This window comes from Meleagris gallopavo, chromosome 25 (genome assembly GCF_905368555.1).
Source record: "Meleagris gallopavo chromosome 25, MGAL_WU_HG_1.1, whole genome shotgun sequence".
Lineage (NCBI taxonomy): Eukaryota > Metazoa > Chordata > Aves > Galliformes > Phasianidae > Meleagris > Meleagris gallopavo.
Genome location: NC_139428.1, coordinates 2777871 through 2802894, shown reverse-complemented (window position 1 = coordinate 2802894; position 25024 = coordinate 2777871). Strand labels below are relative to the sequence as shown.

Sequence of the window (25024 nt, the reverse complement as noted above, 5' to 3'; positions counted from 1 at the left end):
TCCCAGCACCTGGCCGTGTACCTTGCACAAACCAAGGTATGATTATAATTCTTTTTCTTTTTTTTTCCCCCTCTTCCCTTCCCTCCTTTTCCCCCCTGAATCATATGATGATTTGGGGTGGAAGAGACCTTTATCATCTAGATCCCTCCCAGCTATAGGGCAGGGACACCTCCCTCTACACCAGGCTCCTCAAAGTCCCATCCCAATGCCAGCACGAGAAAGCCAGAGGCCATCACAAATTTGGAACATTTATTTATGCAACTGATTTTCTTAGAAGGAAAGAAAGCCAAAAATAATAATAATTAAAAAAAAAAAAATCCAAACCAAAGAAACAGTCAACAACAGCTGGATGTGTGTGGTACAACCCACATCAAACATGTCCCCTCCTGTGCCCCCCCTGGGTCCTTCATGTCCCCTCCACGGAGACATTATAAAGGGAAAAAATAAAAGCACCACTCGAATCTGTAATACCAATAAACATTATCCATCTTAAGAACAGTATTTATATTTTTATATATATATTTCTCTATATATATTCCTATGTACAGGCTGCCCTCGCCTCTTGTCACGTAAGCATCTCAGTAGGGGCTGGAGATGCATTCATTTTTACAGCACTTTGATTCCAAAGTCTGCTCGAAAAACCCAGAGACATCCAGCAAGGAAATATTTAAAAAACAAAAAACCCTAACTTTTGAAACATATGCAATTCCTCCATTCTCTGCTCTCTCCCCAGGACTAAATGGGGTTTCAAACTTTTTTTTTTCCACCTTTTTTTTTTTTTTTTCTGGCCAAACTTCATCTGCAAGCAGCAAGCCCATACAGCACCTGCATTCCCTGGGCAGCATGGATGTGGTGCTGGAGAGAAGGGGATGCTGACCAACCCCACACAACAGCTGCAATGAAAGCACCAGCATCACCCAAAGCACTTGTGTTACCAACCCCAACTGGAGCAATGAGACTGCTTGGTCACAAGGCAACAGTGGCACACAGCAAGGATGGAAACAAAGGGGAATGTGTTGCATAGCCCTTGGATAAAGTGTTGTCAAGCTGTGCAAGTTACTCGGCAAGGACGTGGGTAAACCGAATAGTCAGGCAAATCCTCTCCAAGGGGAGAGATTTATCTTGTGGCCTTTCACCTTCCACCCTTGGAGAGCAGCTGGAAGTTTCTCAGGGGTTTGCTCATCCTTGGAGAAGCCACTTCGGCTCTGAGATCTTCATGCTGTAGACTGGTGCAACCAAACAGCATCTGCTGGGCTTTGGATCACGATGCAGGTTTGAATGCAGCAAGGGTGGAAAGGTTCTGCTGCCCAGGGGAGATGGCAATGAAGGATGTGGATGCCCACGTGCAATTTCCAGCATGGGGATGCTGGTTTCTCCTCTGGTTTTCTCTACTTTGCCAAAAAATGACTGATAAGGGTTGTGCTCAGCCCCCAAGATAAGCAGCATCCCCAGCTCCTGAAGACAAACCTGCATCCCTTCACTGTGCATTTATGGAGCTGTTTGGAGAGAGAAAGCCCTGACCACAGCTTGCTCCCATTGCCTGGTGACAACCTGGCTTTTCCAGATAAAACAGCAAACACTGCACCTGATGCCTGCCTGCAACAGGATTAACCCAGAAGGTATCAGATGCCTTCAAACAACAGCCCTGTGATTTTGCCTTTAGGGTCCTGGCTGCTGGGTGGGCAGCAGGAATGTGTGAGCAGCTCTTAGAGCCCCCCAGGAAGGAATAATTACTATGGATGGAGATGACTGCATGGAGACAGATGTGCCATAGGGGAAACATCACTGCTGCAGCTTTGAAAGGACATAGAGAGGGCTCCGGGCTGGTCCCCATGATGGACATCACACATCCCCTGCCTCCCATCCCAGGGTCCCCCTCTGTCCAGGGCTGAATGCATGAAGGACACAATTCACAGAAACACAACAGTGGAAACCAAGCTTGTGTTAAGTGACAAATCCATGAGCTTCCTTCAGGGGCTTTGCTCCAGTGCAAAGAGTGTCCCCACGCAGAGCAAAACACACCAGAACCACTGGGGCTCCTTGAAGAGCAGCTTCATCTCCAAGTATGATTTTAAAAAGATCTTTTTCCCAAATATTCCTCCAACCAAAACAGGCTTGCATCCTTCCGTCCTCTCCCTTCCTTGGGGTCTTCTCCAGCTGTTCCAGATGTGTCTGAGCAGGCCCAGGCAGTGCTGAAGGGCCACCTCCTGTGCTCACCAACTCCACATCACAGCAGGGATGGGACGAGGTGAGATGCAGCATCGACCCATGGCCATGCACTTGGAGCAGTGGGAGGGAAGGCGGAGAGCAGGGGATGGAGAACAGGCAGCACCTCCCCAGGTCCTTTTGTTGCTCCTGATTTGTGTCCATTTATGGTCCTTTGCTGTTTCCCCCTCCTCTCCGTCAGCACTAACACAAGTGCAAAAATGCGAGTTTGGCACAAACCCTAAGCAAACCTCTGCCTTTGCCCTCCTGGCGAGGTGCTATCTGGTCTCCAGGGACTCCAAGTATTCCAGTGCTATGTCGTAGCAGAAGTGATACTGCTCCTGTATGGGGATAGAGGAGAGAGTTAAGATCCCAGCACGGCCGGCTTTACATCATAGCAAAAATCACTGTTTGAGCTCATAAGCTTTGTCCATCCTTGTCCTCATTTACGTGAGCTGCTCTTGTGTCTTTCCGTTCTCGTGCAATTTATAGCACACAAAACTGTAGGGTAGCACAGACATCAGAAGTGCCCCTCCCCGTGAGGTGTTGCTCTTTCAAGCATCCAGTGAGCAAAACAGCCAGAAGGTGGAAAACCACCACAAGCCAGGTTTCAGATGCTCTTGGATGGGAGCATGCTGGATGCAAGGGAAGACTGAGCCTGGAGAAAAGGGAGGGAGCTCACCTCCCAAAATCCACAGCAGCAGCACAGAGATGGCAGATTGAGCACCAGCACAAAAATCCCATTATCCCCAGGTGGGAGTGGGAAGAGGGGCTTCAAAGTAGGGAGGCTGGGGCAGCTTAGACTAAAAGCACATAATGCTTTAGGATTAAGAAAAGAGATTGTTTCAATTTATTATAATATAAAAATAAACCCCACAGGCACACAGAGGAGGAAGATGCACAGGCTGGATCCAGAGGGAACTGTTCCGCTCCGGCTGCTCTCTGCAGGCCTGCACTCATACACAGGGGGAGGATCTGGCCTCCAGTGGCTCCAGGAGATTGGGATTCCCAGAATAGCTGTTTCAGGTTCATTTGAGCCTGGAGAATGCTTGTGTCCTGATGTGAAATGTTGCCTTTTTAATACCTTGGTAATTTAGCCCAATGGGCCTGGTGGCTTCATGCTTGTCACATCATCTTTCCATTATCTGCAGCCCTCCCTCCATCCCCCGGTACCCTCCCTCACCTTCCCCTTCAATTTAATTCCTAATGAAATGGTTTTGAGGGGGATGTGATTTGAGGGGGATGTGATTTGCGTTTGTCAACTTAGAGATTTTATAATCCAAGCAGGGTAAATATTTCCAGCTGGCTTACTTCTGAACCACGGCCAGGCACCAGCCCAGCACTGGAGATGTGGGGATAGACATGTGCTGCTCCTGCCCCAACGCTGCCATCAAGGGACCCAGAATAGGGCACAAGATTTCTGCCCACAGCTGCCCCAAAAGAAACAGTGTTTTGGGGTACATGCATCCTCCAGCACCCCTTTCCCTGCTGGAGGCTTGCAGGAAGGCAGATTCACAGGGAGAAGCAGTTAACACGGATGCTGGAAGTGCCTGCTGCTTACCAAGGTCTCCACCATATTTGGTTTGTAGTTGCGGAGGGTCTTCGCAGCATAGAAGATATCTGCCATGTTGTGACACTTGATCATCTCCAGGATCATGGTGGAGGCACAGTAGGTGCCACTCCGACCACCCCCATTCCTGGTGGAAGAAGCACATGGTGAGGGCCAAAGATGGCCTTCAAGCATCTTCATGCACCATTCAGTTCCCCCAGTCTCTGTCCATCCCCTCCTTCCCAGTATAGGTCCCAGAACCCTAACAAACTGGGTGATAGGGATGATTCCCACATGGTGACAAGAGCTGTGATCCTGCCCTCTCGTCCTTGAAATAGCCAGGTAAGAGCAACAAAATGCCTTTTTGGTCCATCAGGGCTGAGGCTTAGACACCTGGGCTCTGTTCTTAATCACAGACCAATTTTCCGAGTGACCCTGGAGAGGCCATCTAGTCCCTCTGTGACCCTCTTGCTATCCCAAGGGTGACCCAGCCCTTTTCCCCAGGTTGAGCACTGTGGGTAGCACTGGCTGGAGGTGCTGGCCTCATTTTTCCAGCAGTGCAGCAAAACCATTCATCCAGGAGTGAAACCATCCGTCACATCCACGTCTGATCCCTGACAGTGATGGGGACTGGGGAGAGGATGAGTGAACATGACGCCGGTGTTTTATAAAGCATGTTTTCAAATTACCCTCCGGGTAATGAAGATGGGCAAAGCCATAATTAATTTTTGATTAAAGGCTCTCCTGCTGTCTCTACTAATCTGTGAACGTGCTGGGTCCCATCTGAGGAGAGCACGTGTATGTGAAGAGGGGATGAGGAGTGCACGTGCCTGATGAGCAGCCAGCAGTGAGAGATGCAGAGCTCCTGACAAACCCCTATGCAGCTTGTGACATGCAGGGGACATGAGGACAGGGCTGGGGCCAGGGTGAACATCAGGGATGCTGCTTGCTGTTGGTGGGGGGACACACCTCGTGGAGGAGCTGTGACATAGTGATCAGAGGGTGCTTCACCCCAAACTTGTGTTTTGGAAGAGGCAGCACCATCTGGGCACAAAATCAGCACGGGATGGGATTTTCAGAAGAATTTCTGTGGAAGTGAGCTGGTGGCATCTTCCCCAGCACCAGAGCCCACAGCCCCCCAGCTGACACTCACAAGCAGTGCACCACAGTCCTGCCATCGCCACTCTCCTTCTGCCACCTCTCCACTTGGGCCAGGAGGTGCAGGAAGGACTTCTTGGAGTCTGGGGTGTCTCGGTATGCTGACCACCGCAGGTACTGGAAGTGCCGGACCATCAGGTGCCCTTCCTGCAGCTAGAAAAGCAAACATCATCAGCATTAAGCCATGGGAGCCTTCTTTTGCCTCTGCTGAAGGTTTCATGGAGGGCAAGACATGTTTGTCATGTATTAACTGTAGAGCAAAAGGGGAAGAAAACTTTTCCTAATGCAATGAGTTGGATGGTTGAGCCCTCTCCCTGACAGCTCACCCCAAGCCAGAGGACCCACCACTCCAGGCAGCTCCATCAATGTGGCTTATCCTAACCAGCAGCACCTCAAGCTGTCTGAATCTCACAAAACCTGGCAGCAGAGCCCTCCGCTTCTGCAGGGCTCCTCCATCAGATCCTCATCCTGCATGCAGAGGACCCCAGGGGTGTGTTTGTTGTGTTTGCTGGGAGCCAGGAGGTTCATAAGGAGCTGCTGCCCACAGAGGGGTGGAGCGTTGGCACTATGCCTTAATACCCCAGTAAGCTGGTTAGTGGGGAAACCCAAATCTGGTTAGCAGGCTGCGAGAGGAGGATTACATCCATGGAGCTGAATGGGACCAGACTCCAGCCTGGCAGATGTGGGGGGAGGGGTTCATGTTCAGAAATATTCAGGGCATCAGGAGGTAGAACAGGAGAAAACTCCTCTGGCACCCAATGAGGAGAGCCCCAAAACCAGAGAGAGCCTCACCCGGGTGATGTTCTGCACTCGGAAGAGACGGGACACGATGTCCTCATCTGCTGCTCCTGACACGTACTCCACCTCCATGGGGCCATAGTGCTGGAGCCCAGGCTCAGGCCAGTACTGAAGGCAGGGCTGCAGGGAGAATAGGCACAGCGTAGCTTTAGCCATCACATGGCACGACAGTGGCCCTCAGCCCATGGCCAGGACCATCCCAAAGTCGCACCAATATCAGCCAGCAACAAGGAAGGGCTGTAGAGCAGCTCCTGCTCCCTCCCACGTCCCGCGGGGCACTGATGGATGGCTCTGGCCAAGGGTCACGGATGCAATTGTTTTCACACCATGACAGCTGGGAAACCAGCAGCGATACAAAATATATGATGTTTGTCACCACACTTTAACAGAACATTTAGCATTTCAGTCCATCTAACGGCCTGGGCCTAACTGCATGGCAAATGTGTTTGAGAAATAATTGGTTATTAATAGGGGCTATAAATCTCCAAGATCTCTAAGCCTTCTAGACTCAGAGCTATAATTTGGATATTAAAACTTCCTTCGGCAAGACACAGTTCAAGTGAGGGATATACCCTCTAAGTCACCTTTCAAAGCTGCCTGCTGGAAAGGCTGATTTATTAGCTGTTGGTCCTAAACTGGTAAACATTTAAGATCCAGCTAAATATTGTTACACGCAGACATCCCTGAAGAATAGACGTCTAGAGAGAGAGACAGGGCTGAATAATGAAGAAATATGGCACAGTCCTGGCTAGGATAGTGCTGTGGGATAGCAGCTGTCCTGCCATGCTGCAGGGGACAGGCAGCTCCTGCTGGGCATTTCTGAACTGGGAATGAAAGAACAGGTGGGGAGAAAGAAATGAAATGCTGGATATTTTTTCCCGTTGCTGTTGTGGTCCCTTACAGCTGGGTTCAGCTGACAGCTGATGCTTTTGCTGCATGCAGGGACATTACCATGTGAGCTGTGCGTGTCCAGCACTTGGATCCACACAACACAGGACTGGTGCTCCATTCATGGCATCCTTGTGACAAATGGTGTAACTGCCATTTGGGGTCATTTACATTGTGTATCTGGTCTCACCTTGTAAAATTAGCCAGCTAATGAAGTCTTCCCTGACAGCCTTATGTGTTTATAATGCTAATTTTATGTAAAAATCCACTAAGTTTCCTCATTGAATTAACATTACAGACCCAGAGTGAACTTTTACATCTGCTCTAGATGTGGCACAGCTGCAGCTCCCCAGCCTCCTTGGCAGAGGGCTTCTGTCCCTTCTCTACAGGGAACAGGTGACAGCAGACATCTCTCTTCTAGCTCAGCAAATCTGGACATCTCATCACACAACAAACCTGCAGGACACCCACTCTGTAGCAGGCTGATTTATAAAGCAGCATTCGCAAAGCACCAGTCTTCTGGAAGACAAGCACTGGACAGCTTGGCACCAAAACACTGCCAGGGCAAAGCACTGAAGGGGCTGACTGTGCACAATGAAACCATAAACTTGCTCACTGCAGGTGAGGGATGGAAGGATGCACCTCACTAGCAAAATATGTTCCTGGTGGTGTAGCCTTCCATGAAGAACCAGGGGAACCCCGTTTTGGGCCAAGCTTAACCCAAAACTCTGTGTGAACCAGCAAAAGCCCTCGTGCCTCAGTTTCCCCTTTCTAAAAGGAGAATAAAATCAACTCTTTATCCCCCAAACTTTCCTTTGTCCTGTTCAATTACATCTCCTTTGGGCATTTGCAAAGGTTATGGTTCTATGATGCAGTGCCAACCCAACGTCAAGGCAGGACAGAGCTGCATGCAGGGCTGTTGGCAGCACTCACCCAGGCAGAGTTGGACTGGTTCAGCTGGTTGAGCATAACGATGGATGTGCAGCCATAGTCATACACCAACCTCCAGAAGTCAGTGGTGGTGTTCTGCAGTGGGTGCAGGGTGACAATGAAGGCAGCACTCTTAGTGTAGCTCTGCAAGGAGGAAGAGCAGGATGGTTAAGGACACTGTGGCAGCACTGAAGGCATTGCTGTCACACCCTGAAAAACCAGTGCAACCAGTGCTGAGGGCCAGCAAAGCCATCTTCTCTATGCTTGAGCAGCGCTGGTATCCCTGGATGGCTTCAGTCTGGGTGCTGGGAGATCCATGTCCAGGAAAAGCAAGTCTGGGTTGTTTCTGTCTGTGGTGGGGATGGTTCTCACAGGGAGAGGTGCTTCACATACATAACTAGGAAAGGGAAATCACTTTGGATCCATGAACAAGTGCAGCTGGACTGCCCCAGACATGAGCAGAAGTGCCACTGCATCACCCATAGCATTGTTAGTCCCGTGTTCCAGCACCTCTGGGTACCCCAAGCAGCAGAAACACTAAGCAGCTTTCTTTTTGGAGAGGAAAGGAAACCAGAATGAAAGACTCTAGAGAATAAGAGACTGCTTCAGCTCTCTGCTTAAAATATAACCCCCTCAAATTAAGGAGGGAGGGAGGGAAAGAGGAGAAAAGTTTGGAGGTCTCCAAGAAGGAAGCTGGGATCTCTGCCTCTCCATCACACCCAGCAGCAACCCAGAGAAGCTCCCCCTGTAAAACAGGAGCAGCAAAGCTGAGCTTTGGCCCCTCAGCCCAGCACCAGCCTGTCAGAGGACTGTGAGCCCAGGGCTGGGCATCAATCACTTTCACATTAACACACTGCAGCTCAAACCTCCTTGGAAGCACAAACAGAGCCATGCACACCCTGTGCTGGTGAACTAGTGCAGCTCAGCTAACAGCGAGTCCTTCAGCTGCTGCGAAGCCTTCTCACTCAGCTCATGGAAATGCCCTCACTGTGCATCACATCCAGTTTCTCTCTGCCCTTTGAGCTCCACAGTGAGTGGATTGCATCCTTACCATGCACATCTCCAGCACCTGCAGCGTTTCTGCACCAGTGTCAATGACAGTGCCATGGCTCTGCCAGTGGCACCACAATGCTCAGCATGGACCGATGTGATCTGACAGACGGATGGACTTACTGAGCAAACCACTTTGGAACTTAAAGAAAATGAGATTCTCTTTTCTTTTTTTTTTTTTTTAAAGAGGCAAATGGGTTTTATCCCTTCAGCGAGAATTTCATCCAAAGGGCTTTTTGTGTCTGTATAAAAATGTCTATTCTCTGACCCTGGCTGTCCCCATAGCAGTGATTAAGGAAGGGAGGCTCAGTGATGTATAAACACAGAATGGATATGCAGACCCCAAGCAAGATGAAAACAAAGCTGCCTCTGTGCTAGAGTCACAGCCTCCATCTGCTGCTCCCGAGATATCAGCAGCCACCTCTGGTGTAGAAACTGCTTCTGCTGCAGGCAAATGCAGGTACAAGATCTGTATGAAGACACAGGGAGATATATCACCCAAGAGGGGGAATAACACAGGGCTGAGCCAGGAGGTGCTGGGGGAGGCAGGCAGGCTGGCTGCAGCACACAGAGCTGTAGGGCTCAGGCCAAGCAGCCTAAAGGAAAGTGGTTTTGGTGACAAATGACCCGTCACTCACACCGTCAGCCTCTCTGCTCTGCTTTGCAATCATCAGCAGACAGCAAATTGCTTTTCCATGATGGGTGGCCTTTCTGATTGCACAAGGGGGCACACAGTGGCTTTGGGACCACCTGGAAGCCCCTCAAGATTGCAGCAGAATGGACAGGAAGCATGCGCCATGGGATGCTGGCTGCACTCAGGGATGCTTAGCACTAACAACTCCCTCCTTTTTCTGTGCTTCAGTTTCACTACAAAATAAGACTATGCCATAACCTCCCTTTGTGAAAGATGAAAAGCCCTTCTGAGATGAACAAGATGTCACTGCACAAAGATGAGGTGAGGGACCCTGTGATGGAGGTCCCTGCCCTCCCTCTGCAGGCTGGGGCCGACATGTACCGACATCTTTGTGCATTTGTACAAAATGAGGCTGTGAACTCATGCTGAGCAAGGTTTGGCACGAAAAGCCACCCCTCAGCTTACAACAACCCCATGAGCATGCCCACTCCTGCACTCAAATGGGGCTCAGGCTGTGTTTCGCAGGCTGCATGGGTGCTGGCTGCTCTGCAGGATAGGCAGCAAACACCAAAACCGCACCAGGCTTCCCCACATCCCCTCTACAAGCCCAGATCCCACACACCCAAGGGTCAGCAACCCAAGCAACTCAGCACTTCCATCCAAGACACTGAGGCTCACCCCATCCCGCCTCCAAGCCTGCACACCACCCAAGGATGTTCACAGCATGGCACGAGGACCTTAAGTCCAAGCCAGCCCCTTCCTTCTCCACAGAGCACACGTACATCAGTTAAGGCCGCGTTGATGTAGTTGTTGCTGTCCCCATCCACAGAGATGAGGAAGGGAAGGCATCGGTCCGGCGGCAGGACGTCCATGCTGCGGTTCCTCTCCCGGTTGCGGGGCAGGAGGGCGATGCTGCACTCTTCCACATCCAAGTGGGGAGTCACCGAGTTCAAGGTCTGTGGGCACACAGTCTCCTCTTAAGCTCCTTCCTTGCTAAAGCCAATCCCCAAATCCCCTCTTGGCTCAGCTGGGAGACTGGGGGATGTCACTCACCTGGAACTCCTCCCGCAGCTGTGAGGAATTGCTCTGCGGCTCAATCCTCACCATCTCCTTGTAGGTGGGCTTGAACTCGCTGGCAGGGATGCTGGTTTCACCACACAGGCAGGCTTCCAGGATGGCATCGTGGATGAAGACGTACTGCTCCTGTGGGGAAAGGAAGAGGCTGAGCTGGGCATCACGCACAGAAGTTCCCCTTCTCCCATCACCCAGCTCCTTCTCTGCAAGATGAATTTGTGCAAGGCCAGGGCAGCTTGCAGGGAACAAAACACCCTCATGTTCTTCTGATGCAGCTCTGCTAGCTCTAAGCAAATCACCCTCCAAAGGCTGAAAAGCAATGGGATGGGTGCTGGCTGTCTATGAGACGTGACCTCAGGTTGGGCTGGAAGTGCTTTACAGCCTTTCTTGGCTCTGGCATCAGCAGTATGATGCACCAACCCTACTCACCTCTGTCTGTATCATGTTGATCCTCCGTGAGCACAGTGTCTTCACACAGTTGTAGATGTCCACAACACCCTCACACTCAGCCATGTCCAACATGACATCCAGAACGATGTAGCAGCCAGTTCTCCCTGTGCCAGCACTGGAGAAGAGAAAAACAAAGCTAATGTACACCCAGACCATATGGCACCACACAAAGCCCCAGGCACCAGCAAGGTCTGCACAGGGCTGGAGGATGGCACACACCTCCATAACACAGCCCTCAGCCCGGTTTTCCCTGCATCCACTCCATCCATCCGCATCCACATGTTGCTGTGCAGGGGAGGGGAGGAGCTCACAGCAAAGGGTAATGAATGCTTGAGCACAGCTGCAATCGATGCTCTTTGCAAGAAACACCTGAGTGCCAACAGTTCCCTCCCAAAGGATGCTCAGCACCAAACCCTGACGCACGGCTGAGCAGAACACTATACCTAAAGCCAGACCAGGCAGCAGCCCAAATCCTGACACTTTCCCACATGCAGCCAAAATGTGACAGAGGCTGAGCCCTTTGAGCCCCCCAGCACAGAGCTGCCCCCCTGCTCTTTTCCCACAAAGTCTTCTGCTGTGAAATCCTAATTTCTGGGGCTGATGAATCATTCGGCGTGATTATCAGTGATTACAGACTACAGGAGCTAATCACACTCGCTGTTGCCAGTGAATGAATACTGATGAGGCAATTGACAGGGAGAAATCAAATAAAAAAATCCCTCCCGTTCATCAGATCTTCCTTGTTTGCCCAGCAGAGGAAGAGCCATTAACCTGTCACACGGGGACGCCTGCACGAGGATGGAAAAAAAATCACAGCTCTGCTCTGCTTTCCCTCAGCTGAACCAGGGACACCCTGCAGGGATGGGGAACAACATCCAGCTCTGCTCCTCCCCTTTGAGCAAACATGGTATTTCGATACAGCCATCACCAGTGGCCACGCCAGCCATCCTCCCATGCCACCAACCCACAGCCCTAGAGATGACAGCTCGACGCTAAAAACAAACCCCATCTCCGTCCCTGCCTCAGCTCTTCCTTTCAATTACCCATTTCCATTTTGCCCTGCTAAATATTTCAGGATAATTCCGAGCTTTTCAAAGGCTGAGCGCTCACCTGTAACACATCTTGCTGTCGCATGCACAACTCAACACCCCCAAAACCCACCCTGGATGGGGATGGTCCTCATGCCCACCTGCAGTGGATGACGATGGGGCCAGCATCGGGTGGTGTGGATGCTTTCACACGGCGGATGAAAGCCAGCAGCCCCGTGGCGTGATAGGGGACCCCGTGCTCAGGCCAGGATGTGAAGTGGAACTGCTTCACCTCGTGCCGGGCTGAGTAACCTCGCTGCAAGGGAGGGCAATACAGCATGTGGGCATGGGGCAGACAGATTGATGTGGCAATTGCAATGGAGAGGATGCACCACGAAGAGCCCCTGAGCTTCTCAGCTACCTTGTGAAAAGCCTTGGGGTTACAGCCCTACAGAAGGGATGCTACTGAGAACAGCAGGGAGGGCAAAATCCTCCCCCAACAGCTGGAAATCTCATTTCCTTAGGAATCAAAGATTTTCCCAGCCTCATTGTGATCAGTCACTTGAGGAGCCCTATGGCTCTCTGCTCCTCGGATGCAAGAGGGTTAAAAATGAGCAGAGAAGGCAGCAGCCCGGAGGCACCCTGGATCTGTTCCACAAGCATCTTTGCTACCTGCCTCCTAACCAGACAGTGATTTCACATTCCTGCAGATTAAGAGGTGAATTGCATTGGCTCCATCCCCAGGTACCATGCTGGAAACTAACTGCCACATTACCCGCATTGCAGCCTGGAGGGGAAAAAGCACACTTATCCTCCTTTGCAATTATACAGTGCTCATCCTGAGCCACATGCATGGGCTGAGGGCAGAGCCAGGACCAGACTTGCAACAGAAAGTGCAAAGGGAAGACACAACTGGGGGTGGCTCCTCCAAAAGGTGGAGAAAACCCCACGCTAGGGTAAATAAGCAGGGTATTGGTAAATGCTAACAAGGAATGGTTGAAGATGCTCAAGGTTTGTCCGTTTGCATGGGCTGGTGTGGGCAGGGAGCATACCCTCTCGAGAGCAAAGGTCCGCACGGCGTACTCTGCCAGCATCTCTGACTTCACCAAGGTGATCTTGATGTCCCCATACATCTCTGAGTCATCCGGCCAATATTTGGAGCATTTCACCTGCAAGAAGGGGACGGGGTGGATTTTTGGCTCCTGCAGAGCACGTTGCAGAGCCAGAGCCTGGAGGCAAACAGAGCAAAGGAGACCCTTACCCGGCCCACTTCAACCAGCTTGGTTATCATCACGATGCTGGAACAGTGCTCCTGCCACACCATACGCCAGAAGTCGTACACCATCTCCTGCTTGGGACCTGTGGACATAAGGAAAATGTGGTCCTCTGGCTTATGGTGCCTGCACTGGGACTGCTGACCAAGTCTGCTTTGCTACTGCCCCATATGTCCCCAGATTAGACTGTTTCTCCCCTTTCTTGCAAAGACAAGACCAAATAACCCAGGGACAAAATCTGGCTGCTGAATCATGCTTAAGAGAGCAAAGAGATGGGGGACAACTCACCTTGGGTGGCGATGAAGTGGTTGGACCTGTGGTAACCCTGCAAGAGAAGCAGAGGTGTCAGGCCCAATGGACAGGACACGGGGCATTCAAACACTGCCCAACAAAACCCTTCCTGGTCAGCAGTAGCAGGTGCTCAGATCAGCTGTGCCACCAGCTGCAGCATTCCTTGCTAGCCTGGATCACATCCTATGACTCAGCAAAGGGTGTGACACCCCGCACCCAAGTCTGCATCCGTTTGCAGACCAGCACCTCCAAAACACCCCAGACTGAGGTGTGGCCACACTGTCACAAGAGCCCAATGAATAATACACATCCCAGCTTGCAGCAGCCACATGGCATGGGGTGATGGCCCCACTCCCCTCCTGCATCCCATAGCAGTGCGAGCATCACTGGCTCTCAACACAGACACGTCAGCCCAAGCAGCAGAGCATCTCCCAGTGATGCCACAGGGACCCATGGGCACCAGGTGTCCCATTCCTGCCAGCAGCCTTGGCCATTGTTCCCATATATCACACACATGGAGGTGACAGTGGCAGAAGCTGGAGACCTCACCTCTCTCCCTGTCCCCAATCTTTCCATGTGTTTTACCAAGCCTGCCTCTCACAGGTGCAATTTTACACCTTTATGTAGAGCAACGGCCCCATGGCCAGGAGCAGAGGAGCAGGGAACCATCTACTTACTTCTCGGTTAATCCGAATCTGAACGATCCCATTCGGACACAGGTTTGAGAGAGAAAGATCAGAGACAGAGACATTAGTGAGGCAGAGCTCGAGAGGTAGGACAGAGCCACAGGGCAGGAAGGACACACAGGGACAGGCACGGGGACACTGCTCGGGCACAGGGAGCCCATCACAGTGGTATCAGACCCCTCTTGCTGGACAACGTTCTCTGAGCAGCAGGGTCACCATCCTGGCCCAGATCTGGAAGCAGCACCTGCAACTTCCAAGGAGCCTGCAGAGCACATCTTCTCCCTCACTTTGCCTTTACCAGAGCCCAGAGTCTCAAGTCTCCCCAGTAATGCCAAGACCAGGAGGGGACAGGGGACACCATTCCAAGAGCCAAACTCTGCTCAGATTTGTGCACTGCTGGGACCAGGGGTGCCCCGTCAGCACAGTGCAAACCCCCAGCCCGTCCCCATGTTCCTCCTCCACCTCTGCATCCTCTGACTACAGAGGATAGCAATCCTGGAGCCATGCAGAAAGCATGGAGAAGGGAATGAGAAAGCAGAGACAGACAGAAGCTGAGGATGAAAGACAGATACAGCTGCAGGGGACAGCAACAGAAACAAGCACAAATTGCTGATGGCCATAAAGCAGGAGGGCTCTTCAGGGACACGTGGTGTGGTCTTCCTGAGCTCCCTCCAGGGTACAGACTCTGATGCCCTCAGGAAGCTCAGCCCCACAGATCAGTCCCTGCTTACATCAATGTAGTTGGCGTTGATGTAATCCGAGTTGGGATCACCCAGCAGTGGATGGAGCTTCACACGGTGGCGGTCATCTGGAAGGTAAGAGGAAAAGGTGCTGTTTCCTCCAGTGCTGTAGCCCAATGGCAGCTCCCAGGCCCCAACCCCTGCTATGCAAGAAGCTTTCTGCTGCCCCTTACCAGCCAAACCCCATCTGTTTATTCCCTGCCACGGACCAGACACAATAAAACAAAATAAAACCCAGCCCTCTGGAAGGCTTTTCACACTGTTCAGGGTGTTCAAGCCTTTGCTATGTGCACTTACACGTCGACACATGATCCTGTCTCCCTTTGGTCTTGTCTTTCTTCTTTGAAGCATCCCAGCCTTCAAAGAAGCTCTGCAAAGAGAGACAGCTGTCACAGCCTGCGGACAGGGCTCTGGGGACACCCCTACCTCCAAAACCCTCCCAGGGATCAGGGCAGAGACTTTGATTCCATAGCAGTTCTGCCAGCTCTACGCTTCTGTTGCATCCACAGAATGCTCTATTTTCCAGCAAATTACATATTGCTTGTTTTTTTTCTGGTTTGTTTTTTCTCTCTCTTTTTTTTTTTTTTTTTTTTTTAAATCTCCCCAGATCCTTCTCTCCCCAGCACAGAACAGGTTTGCATGTAATAACAGTAACATTCATAGATTGGCGTAAGAGGAGGAAAGTGGAAGGAAATTACATGTTTTCTCCCCTCCCATAATATCTGAGTGCTTTCAAATGACTAGGTTCCAAGAACATACAGCAGCTTTTCAAGGAGCACTAATGATTATAGCCAGCCCTGGTTTGTCCAATACATAAAAAAGGGGGGAAAAAAAGCTCCTGCACTTGAAACAACTGAACATTAAACAGTAATTTCGCTGGGAAATTTCAATCACTAGAACTGTGGGACACCAGGAAGCTGAGAAATCAGCACGGCCATGTGCATTGCAGCAGAGCTGTGAAGAATTCTGCACTTCATTACAAGGACTGCAGCCCAATGGGATGGAATGGGCATGATGCAAGTGGTGACCCTCAGGGTGACGTCCCTCCCCTGGAAGAGCAGGGATGGCCCCTCCTGCTGCCTCTGCATGGTCTTGGGAGCTGCCAGCCTGCAGAGAAATTGCTCATCCTCAGGCTGTGTCCACGCTTACTGCAGGGAGAGTCAATTGGAGAGGGAAGAAGTGGCAAGAGAGGTGACACCACCTGGCATTTGCCCAGGAGGACCTGAGCAAGGAAAAGCACCTCCAGCACCAGCAGAAGATGCTGGGTGACTACTGCAGGGCTGGCAGAGCTGCCTCAGCTCACCTTGCTTTTCAGCTGATGGTTAAATAGAGAGCAGCCAGAAACCCAATCAAGACTCAGCCAGAAAAAGCAGGAACAACTCCTGTGCTGACACCTAAAGACCTGGGGAGCTCAGAGAGCTGTGATCTCCAGCTCCCTCCTTCCAGAGCACTGTAGCTCCAGGTCATCCTCTTGTACAAGGGTCCTGTACACCACCTTGCCACATCTCGGGGTCCTCATCCACCCTACCACGTATCCTCCTCAAAACACAGGACACGACGCTCTCACCTCGTACTCCTGCTTGAAGCCATAGCCTTCTGCTGTCTTCATCTGGTTGATGTGCTGGAGGAGGTCGGCCACACGCACAGCAGGGTGCAGCTGCCCAGTGTGATATGGGGACCCTTTGCGGCCACACTGGCGACGAGGAGAGCCCCCCAGCAGGCTGCTGGACTCATTGACCACACTGCTGCGCTGGTCACCTGCAAACAAGGAGGGACAGAGGAGATAATCAGGATCTGAGGCATTGCTCCCATGTCCCTGTCAGCCCCTCACACCCACAAAGCAAGGACGATGAAGTTCTCCAGAAGATGCTGGGGCTGCCCCAACACTGGTCTCTCTCAGGGTGACAAAGGTGGTCCAGACTCCACCATACTCTCTGCATTTGTTCCTGCAGCCCAAAGCTGGCAAGGGCCATTACAACCTCTTAGTACCACAGCACACCTCTTAGAAACCAGTGGGCAAGATCTTAAGAGGGCTCACTGCTACTTTTCATTGATTTGAGCACTTACCTCCCATCCAGACCAGTACAAGCTACATGCATAAATATTCACTTAAAGTCCTGATTCGAAGAACTGCATTGCCAAAGTCCCCAGCCCAGCCTAATGGTTAATTTTCCTCACTGCTGGATACGATCCTCTTATTTCTAGCACTGACACAAATGGGCTTTGCTGTGGGTTAATGCATGAGCTTATGCAGTGTTTTATCCAGTTTATGCCAGTGTCATATAATTACTGGCACAGCTCCCCCATGCTCACCCCACAGGGCTGCTGCATGGCCAGCACACACGATCCTGAAATTTGGGTTTGCACGAGAACTGATGCTCCTCATTGCTGCCAAGAGACGTGGCTGCTGCAGATCTCACAGTGCCAGCGAGCAGCTCTGCTGTGACAGTGCAGCCCTGGATGTGGTTTCCCTAACAACACTTCTAAAAACCACCCATGCTGGCTCGCTCAGAGCTGCCAGGCTTTTTTTTTTTTGGGTCTGCTCAAATGCAAGGATCAGCCACTCACTTATGCTGGCTCCTCATGTAGCCTACACAGAGCCCTTCTCCATCAAGTTTAATAGGAAAAGAACTGTGGGTGTTGCAGTGTGCCAGCAGCTCCGTGCAGGCTGGGATCTGCATGGTCACACACTGAGGACCCTTTATGAGATGTATTCCTGGCTTTGCTTAAATGCAAGAAAACTGAGGCAAGGACCAGCAGAGGGACAGGGAGCAGCACACAGCAGAGCAGGACAGCAGCCCCAGCCCAGGTGGGAGCAGGATCCAGCTCTACAGCCTCACTCCCAAAAGAAACACAGCATGGCTGGCTATTCTAGCTCCAAGATGGAGAAAAATCTCAGTACAAACCAGCCTGGCTATGAGTGTTTCAAGGAGCCCCAGTAGGACAGTAAATGAAAAATAATACACTTATACAGATGTATTAAAAGGAGGAAAAGTTTGCCCTCTGGGCTTCTACTGTCTGCGAGACAATGCCAGGAATCATATTAATCCAGCATCGGTGGAGAAGAGCTGTGTGTAGAGCAGCATCTTGGAGTTACTGTAACAGATGTTATTAGCATATGTTTGAAACTGAGGCACTGAACGAGTTATTTTACAACTAAATCAGTGCTCAGTCGCATACTCCAGTGGGTGTTCAGTTATCAGTCTCCCTCTGATATGAAGGCTGTGGCTCTTTAACCCTCCAAACCCCACAGCTGTGGTCAGAGCCAAAGAGCTGAGCGGGGCACACTCCCAGCAATGGGAACACTGCAGCTCCCTGTCCTTACCACGGTTGCTGTAGTTGTGGGTGTCCATGAAGGACAGCCCCAGCCTCTCATCCTCTTGCAGTGTGCTCTGGTCCGTGAAGCTCCTGTCGATGGCACTCATCATGTGTGTCTTCTCATGGCGGTAATTAATTGTTGCTTTGGTCATGTTGACAGGTTTGCTGCAGGGAGATGCGAAGGGGAAAAGAATAAGGCTGAACCAGCATCACTGCCAGCTCCTCAAGGTTTGGTTTATTTGGGGCTGCAGGAGAGCTTATTTCCCCTGGTGCTTTGGTATTCTGCTGCCCCAATCCAGCTGCAGCTCCTCATGGAGCATCTCCTGCAGGCTCAGCTGCAGTCCCAGCTGTGCATCCTCATTGTCCACTTCTGGGGGCAGAACCAGCAGGAGACCTGAGCCCACACCACCCAAAGGACGTCACACTGGTGGGGAAAGGACACTGCAGGATGCTGCCAAAACCCTGAATTCAAGCAGGAGTACAGCCATGCTGGGTATCTGACCCTTTCTGCTTACACCACCTTCTGTCCTAATGAGCTCAGAAGCATTATTTTCCCAAGCCAAAGAGGCCCTTAAGATGTACTTGATAGAGAAAAAGGACTTGTTGGAGTGGAGAGCAGCAGAGCAAGGGGGGCAGGAGAGAAGGAGGAGAGAGAGAATGACAATTACTTACGGGTAATAGGAGTAAGAATAGTAGTTCCTCCTGGCAAGCGTGCAAACAAAGAGAATGGCACAAATTGCACAAGCAGCTTTCCTTTGATGGAGAAAGTGGGGCTCTAGGGCAGCGTGCAGGGAAGGAGAGCACAGAATAGGCAGGCACCCGCACACCACGAGCATCTCAGAAGGTTCTCCCTCCTCTCAGCCCTCCTCCCCATGAGTCATCCTCATTCTGCACTGCCTTAAATCATACATACTCCATACATACCAGGAGAGCAGGTGATGGGCGGGCTGCACATGCCCTAACACCAGTGAGTTATTGCTGGGGAGCCCTGAGCTGTCATACAAAGCACCAGGGACTTCAGCCCAATTCCGGGCTCAGAAAAATCAAGCACATCAGACAGAACCCTGGCTGCACCCACAGCAGTCCGGGCATCCTGGCAGCAGAGCCCACGCACCAGCTCTTGTGGCAGCCATGGTCAGAGAGTTGCCCAGGAGATATTTCATGTTTCATGAGACTGAACAGTGAACGTGCTGAGAATTTGGGCCATCCCTAGGGAGGTGGTGTTGTTTCCCCCATCATGGAACATGGGACCAGGATCGCCTACGCCGGCTGTCACCATTCATTACAGACGAGTGGATTCTGGGGGCACATTTCCATTCCACCACATCAGCATTTTCCAACAGCAAAACGCTCCAGAGGAGATTGATGAGCTAATCCCAGCTTCCAACAGCTCCATGTTTGTATCCTCAAACACTGGGTCTAATTTGTGGCCCTTTCTACCAGTTCACGCTGGGACACCACAGCAAAGGGCAATGGAAATACAGCAGTTTTCTCTCTGCCGGCCCAACAGCACCACTCATGAGAACCAAAGGGCTTCAAATGCATCAGCACTACTAGTTTTTTCTCCATCCAGAACATGCCCAGCACCACATGCACAGGGAGGCGAGGAGCCACGGGCCAATCCTGCACACCTCGCAGTGCTGCAGTGATGATGGGACACCACAGCCTTACTTTCAAGCTGGCACAAACCAGCAAGAATCCTTCAAAGCAAACAGAGTCATAAAGAGATCTGCAGATTTGCACGGGCTGTGGTTGTTTCGCTCCCCCCGGCCATTAGCATACTTTCCTCCCATCGCTCCCAAGCTCTGCACGAGGACAGCATTTAATTGCTGCCCTTTTTTCCCCTGCTGTGCCAGCCCTGCTTTTAATGCCCCCCACGGCTCAGTGCTGCCTTGGGCCCCCTGAAGTAAAAGGCCACTTTCCAGGGTGCTGCGCTTCAGCGAAAAGCAGTGGCTGCATCCCAGTGCTCCTGGGGCTGCGTGTCCCAGAAAGCCCTCATCCTCCTCCCTCCTGAGCTTCCCCAACAACAGCTGCATGGCCACAGTCCCATCCCTGATCACAAAGCACAGGGACCCCCATGGGAGGGGAGTTTGGGGTCCCCAATGGGTGAGCATTGGGAAAGCTCCCCTCCAGCACACAAATGAATCAGAATGTTTCATTTAGAGCCAGAAAAGCTGGAGGGGCTCAGCACGTTACTGCTCATGTTTTACTTAAAAAAAAAAAAAAAAAGAAAAAAAAGTTATTTCTGCATTAAAATGAGCCCAGGCAGAGTGGGGATGCTGAGCATCCATATCTTGTGCAGGCACCTGCATCTCCTTGCCCGAGGGATGGGGCTGCTCCTGTTGTCCTTGAGCAGAGGGACAGGGATGGGGACAGTGTGGCTCAGTACTGCCCCAGCATCCCCCATGCAGCAGCATTTCAGTCCATACAGAACTAACAGAGCTGCACAAAGCAGTAACAGACCAGAAAACACAGAGGAGAGTGATTATGGACTGAAGCTGCAGAGTCTCCAGCGTGAAGGAGTATCCCAGGACTTTGCACCTTGGTTCCCAGGGTCACCTCCTGCTGTGCCCTTCTCACTGCAGCTGCATGGATTTATTCCATGCAGCATCTCCCTGCTACCCAGCCAGACTGAATGCCAGCCCCTCCTCAGGCTATCTGACAGGTTTGGGTTGGATGTGACAGGGGAAGCAAGTGAAGAAATCTCACAAATCCCAACGACTGACATCAGTTTGGCTGGGAGGAGGATCTGGAGTCCACCCAGTGCAGCAGTGGGGCTCCCAGTCACCTCCAGTTAGCACTGCACCCACTGGTTACAGCAGGGAGGACAGGCAGATGGAAGTGCAGGTCTCCTTACCCTTTCCGAATGACAACGATGATGGCTCCCAGCAGGATAATGAGGACGACGAGCCCACCAGCACAGATTCCCAGGATCAACCCCATCTCCTCTGAGTGCTGAGACACCTCCAGAGGCCGTTTGCTCTCTTTGCAGGCAGCTGCCAGGGGAAATCATGAGAGGCTCAATGCTCAGCTCCCTCCCGTAACCCCCAGCCAGGGCTGGGCACCTTCCTCTGCCTCCCACACAGCAATGGATGTAAAACCAAGTGGGGAAAAAAAAGTGTTTTTTTTCCAGGTGGGAAAAAACAAGGAGGGAAGAGAAAGAAGTGCTCCTTTGGGCATCAGGAGGGATGCATGTGCTCTGTGACAATGTTTAGATTGTGGGCAGACATGCCTTGCTGCACCCTGCATGTGGAATTATCAAATCAGAATATCCTGAGCTGGAAGGGACTCACAAATATCACTGCATCCAGTTATGTGAATTCTATGTAACGCGCTGTGCTGTCTCCTTTACATGCAGAGGATGCAAAGGATGCTGTAACAGTAGAGCCCAACAACACCCAGGTCTTTTCCCTGTAATTTTTCCCCATGAGATGCTCTGCATGTTTTATCCCATCTGAGACATGAAGGGACTTTATTCTGCACAGCCTGGAGATCCGCAGTGCCTTAAGCATATCCCTCTGTCTCCCAATCCCCGGGGCACAATCAGCCCCATCCCACAACAGCCACTACAATATAGCATCAGAGCAAAATTCTAGCAAGAGGAACAACTAAATGAATAAGAAAGCAAGCACCAACCACACTCCCTACCAGCAGTGTGGGACCGAGCAGTAATGAACCATCATTCACTCCCTGATCTCAGGGCAGCACTCTGGGTCCACAGCCTCAGCAGAAGAAATCTAGCTGGAATAGCTGTTGTGGGCAAGGAGCTTACCAGGAGCAGGGAGCTTACCTTTGCGGGCGATGCGGATACAGTTGAGCCGGGTTTCCTGCAGAGGAAAGAGATGGGGAATCAGATGCTGGCTGGATGCAAGCCTGGCTTGCTTTTGCCCTCAAACTGAACGAGTTTCCAATTGATTTAAGTTGAAGCACCCACTGCTGAATTATCTGTCCCCAGCATCTCCTATACCAATGTCCTTTGGTTTAACCAGGGCAACAAAACTCAGTGGTGTGCAAAGGGAAGGTCCTGAGTGAGCTCTTGGAGGATCTGCAGATCACCAGTGAGCTAAAGATTGTAGCCAAAGCATCCCAGGTCATTCAGCAAAGTCTTCACATTCCATCCCTGGTGCTCTGCATGTGCTGCTAATGTTGCCACGATGGCTTCAAGCTCAGCTGTCCAATAATCTCAGCATTTGTGCTGGGAATTCAGCTAAAACATTCCATCTTTTGATGTGTTCGATTTCTGGCAGAAAAAAAATCCACTGTTTTTGCAGTTCTCCTCTCTAAGCTTCCTCCAGCACCTCAGGACACCAGCACTGGAGCACCATGGGCTCCATCCACACAGCCCAACCAAAATCTGTCCATGCAAAGTGCCTGGGGCAGCTGGCACAGTGCTGCAATCCCAGAGAGTTCCAGGTCTGGCTTCTCCTGCTTTGTGGTCCAGCTGGCCCGAGAGCCACGGCAAACCCAAGCTGGGATGCAGCTTTCTCTCAGTGTCTGACAGCAGCCAGGGCAAACCCATTGGCTCCCAGCAGGAAGGCTGTAAAGCACCAGTTATCATCCAGCAGCAGTGCCCAAGTGAGCCAGAACCGAGATGCAGCAGCCTGTCTCAGCTCTAATTACAACCCAGCGAGGTGTGAAAGATCCCGATGGAGAAGGATTCAAAATTCACATCCCTCCCTGCAAAAAGCGAGCTGCCAGCCAGTGCATGGATCTGTGCAGGAGCTGAGATGAGGATGCTGCCATGGTCCCATTGCTTTGTGTTTGGCAGCTTGTGCCCCTGCTGGAAAGGGGTCTGCTGGAGCACGTCAGGATGGTAAAGGTATCCTGAGGGTCCTTGGAGGAAATCAGCCCAGACAGAGGGCGGAGCTTAGGACAGATGGATCCAGGTGTTGGTGCCAGAAAGCCAAGGAACTGGTGGCCCAGGAATATGTTGACAACTCTTCGTTCCCAAATTGTTCTTTTCTATCCGAGGATTACCTTCTGGGAAAGTGGGTCTGTTCCACAGCAGTAGGAGCTGAGGTTGGACCCCTCCAGCCTCAGCAGCCAGGCCCAGGCAGGGGACACATATGTCCCAGGGGGCACCCAGCCCGTGGGGAGGATGGAGAGCACCCAGTTGAGCTCCCAACATGTCCCCGTGGCCCTGGGTGACAGCCCCCAGCTAGGACAGTGTAGGCTCCAAAGGTGAGTGGCCAGCAGAAGGACCCAAAGCAAGCCCCACTTCCCAGGGCTCCTGGGATGCCATGCAGCTGGTGGCAAAGTAGATATACCAGCATCCCCAAGGAGACCCAGAGAGATACAGCTACTCACCCCTCTGAGGTTGCTCATGGCCTGGAAGTAGATGAGATAGGCCTTCTTGGGCTCCAGTGGCGGATTCCAGTAGCCACTGTAGGTCTGGTTGTCCCCTACAGTGAATGGCTTGGCTTCAGTGAGGCTGCTGGCAGGCAGCTCAGCCCCAAAATAGTGCACAGAGCCACGAGACATGGCATCATCAAACGTCAGTGGCACCGGGAAGCACTCCTGCCCACCCAGCTCCCGCTTGATCCTCTTGGGCCGGTCTTCCTCCACGATGACCTGGTAGGTACTGGGTGGGTGGAAGGTGCAAGACACAGGTTAACTTCACAAGGATGGCCTTGCCCTTCCCACCGTGCCCTCAGCCCCTTCTGGTCCTCATTTACCTGATGGGAGCCCCCCGGCCCTGTGCTGGCCGCAGCAGCACCGTGATTGTGCTCTCTGACTCGCCCAGTGGTGATGGCATATCCCCATAGTCGAAGGTAGGAGCTGCAAAGAGAGCACGGAGGACTGAGCAGCAGCCCTGTGCGTGCAGGGCTGCCAGCATGGGGGAAACTTCATGGCCTGGAAACTTGTTTTCATTGCCAAGGCACATGAAAAACTCTCTCAGGTTTTGAGCAAGCACAGTGTTCTGGAGACGACCTGGGGGTTGCAGTGAGGGATTTAATGCCACAGGTCCAGCAGACAGCACAGGATGCAACCTTGGCAGGACCCAAATGCTCCAGCCTTAAGACGGGCCCTGTGTGCTTGGAGATGACAGCATCTCACCCAACCCCTGGCACGGCACAAGCATCACCCTGAAGACAAAAGCACCCTCAAAGCAAGGAGGGGAATCCATCACACCTGCGCAGAGAAGCTCTCAGAGCCAGATTCCACAGCACCTACCAGATATGTTGGTGGTGATCTCAGTGAGTGCTGTCTGGCCAAAGCCCTTGCCTGTGCGGGCACGCACTGAGAAGAGGTAGGTGGTGCCAGGGTGCAGGTTGGAGAAGACGTGGTAAGTCTCATTGCGCAGCTTGGAGACGGTGCGTCGCGGGCCGGGCACGTTGACTGCTGGGTCAGAGGACTCAATGCTTTGGTAGCTGATCTGGAAGGACAAAGTAGAGCATCGTGAGTGAGCAGGAACACAGGGAATGTCACAGAATAAAAGAGAATATCCCAAAGTTGGAAGGGACCCACGTGGATTATTGATGCCTGTGCTTGTGTTTGAGGGTAAATGGCAATGTGTTTGAAAAGCTGCTGCTGGAAAGCAATCCTGGCACTGAAAGCAGGGCTACCCAGGAGAGAAACCCTGCAGTCAGGAGGATTTCAGTGGGCTGGATCAATGCTCCCTTCCTCCCTGCAGCACTCTGATAACTCTGTGGGTACCAGAGGTGCCAGGGCTCTGGATGTACCTCGTACTGCGTGATGAGGCCATTGGGCTCCACCGGTTCCTCCCACTTCAGAAAGATCATGTCCTCCAGAGGGGTGAAGGTGAGTGACTCAGAGGCGATGCCACCAGGCACTGGGAAAGGAAAAAGGGGTAGGATGAGTCCCACCGGGCTTTGCTGTGAGTGCTGGCACGGCCCCCACGATGCAGCCTTCCTCCTCCCTCAGCAGAAGTGCTCACCATACCCCAGCTCTCCACCACCACCAATAACAGCTACAAATAATAGCAGTTGA

General features: G+C 51.9%; 1 protein-coding gene across 3 annotated transcripts in view; it reads right to left on the bottom strand.

The window, feature by feature from the left end:
• Positions 1 to 234: 234 nt before the first annotated feature.
• Positions 235 to 25024, bottom strand: part of PTPRU (protein tyrosine phosphatase receptor type U) — a 46198-nt gene continuing 21408 nt past the window's right edge. For 2 of the 3 annotated variants that reach the window (XM_085208622.1, XM_085208624.1), the window contains exons 9-31: positions 24757 to 24866; positions 24248 to 24449; positions 23749 to 23851; positions 23381 to 23654; positions 21864 to 21900; positions 20931 to 21069; positions 18081 to 18238; positions 16323 to 16513; positions 15053 to 15125; positions 14747 to 14823; positions 14007 to 14024; positions 13327 to 13363; positions 13026 to 13123; positions 12817 to 12933; positions 11926 to 12080; positions 10716 to 10851; positions 10266 to 10415; positions 9995 to 10168; positions 7532 to 7672; positions 5705 to 5830; positions 4908 to 5065; positions 3767 to 3902; positions 235 to 2546 (exon numbers count right to left, since the gene is read on the bottom strand). In XM_085208622.1, coding sequence (XP_085064748.1) covers positions 2484 to 2546; positions 3767 to 3902; positions 4908 to 5065; positions 5705 to 5830; positions 7532 to 7672; positions 9995 to 10168; positions 10266 to 10415; positions 10716 to 10851; positions 11926 to 12080; positions 12817 to 12933; positions 13026 to 13123; positions 13327 to 13363; positions 14007 to 14024; positions 14747 to 14823; positions 15053 to 15125; positions 16323 to 16513; positions 18081 to 18238; positions 20931 to 21069; positions 21864 to 21900; positions 23381 to 23654; positions 23749 to 23851; positions 24248 to 24449; positions 24757 to 24866 — 2873 coding nt within the window. In that variant the 3' untranslated portion in view covers positions 235 to 2483. The remainder of the gene's footprint in view (positions 2547 to 3766; positions 3903 to 4907; positions 5066 to 5704; positions 5831 to 7531; positions 7673 to 9994; positions 10169 to 10265; positions 10416 to 10715; positions 10852 to 11925; positions 12081 to 12816; positions 12934 to 13025; positions 13124 to 13326; positions 13364 to 14006; positions 14025 to 14746; positions 14824 to 15052; positions 15126 to 16322; positions 16514 to 18080; positions 18239 to 20930; positions 21070 to 21863; positions 21901 to 23380; positions 23655 to 23748; positions 23852 to 24247; positions 24450 to 24756; positions 24867 to 25024) is intronic. The other variant, XM_085208623.1, reaches the window with a different exon arrangement.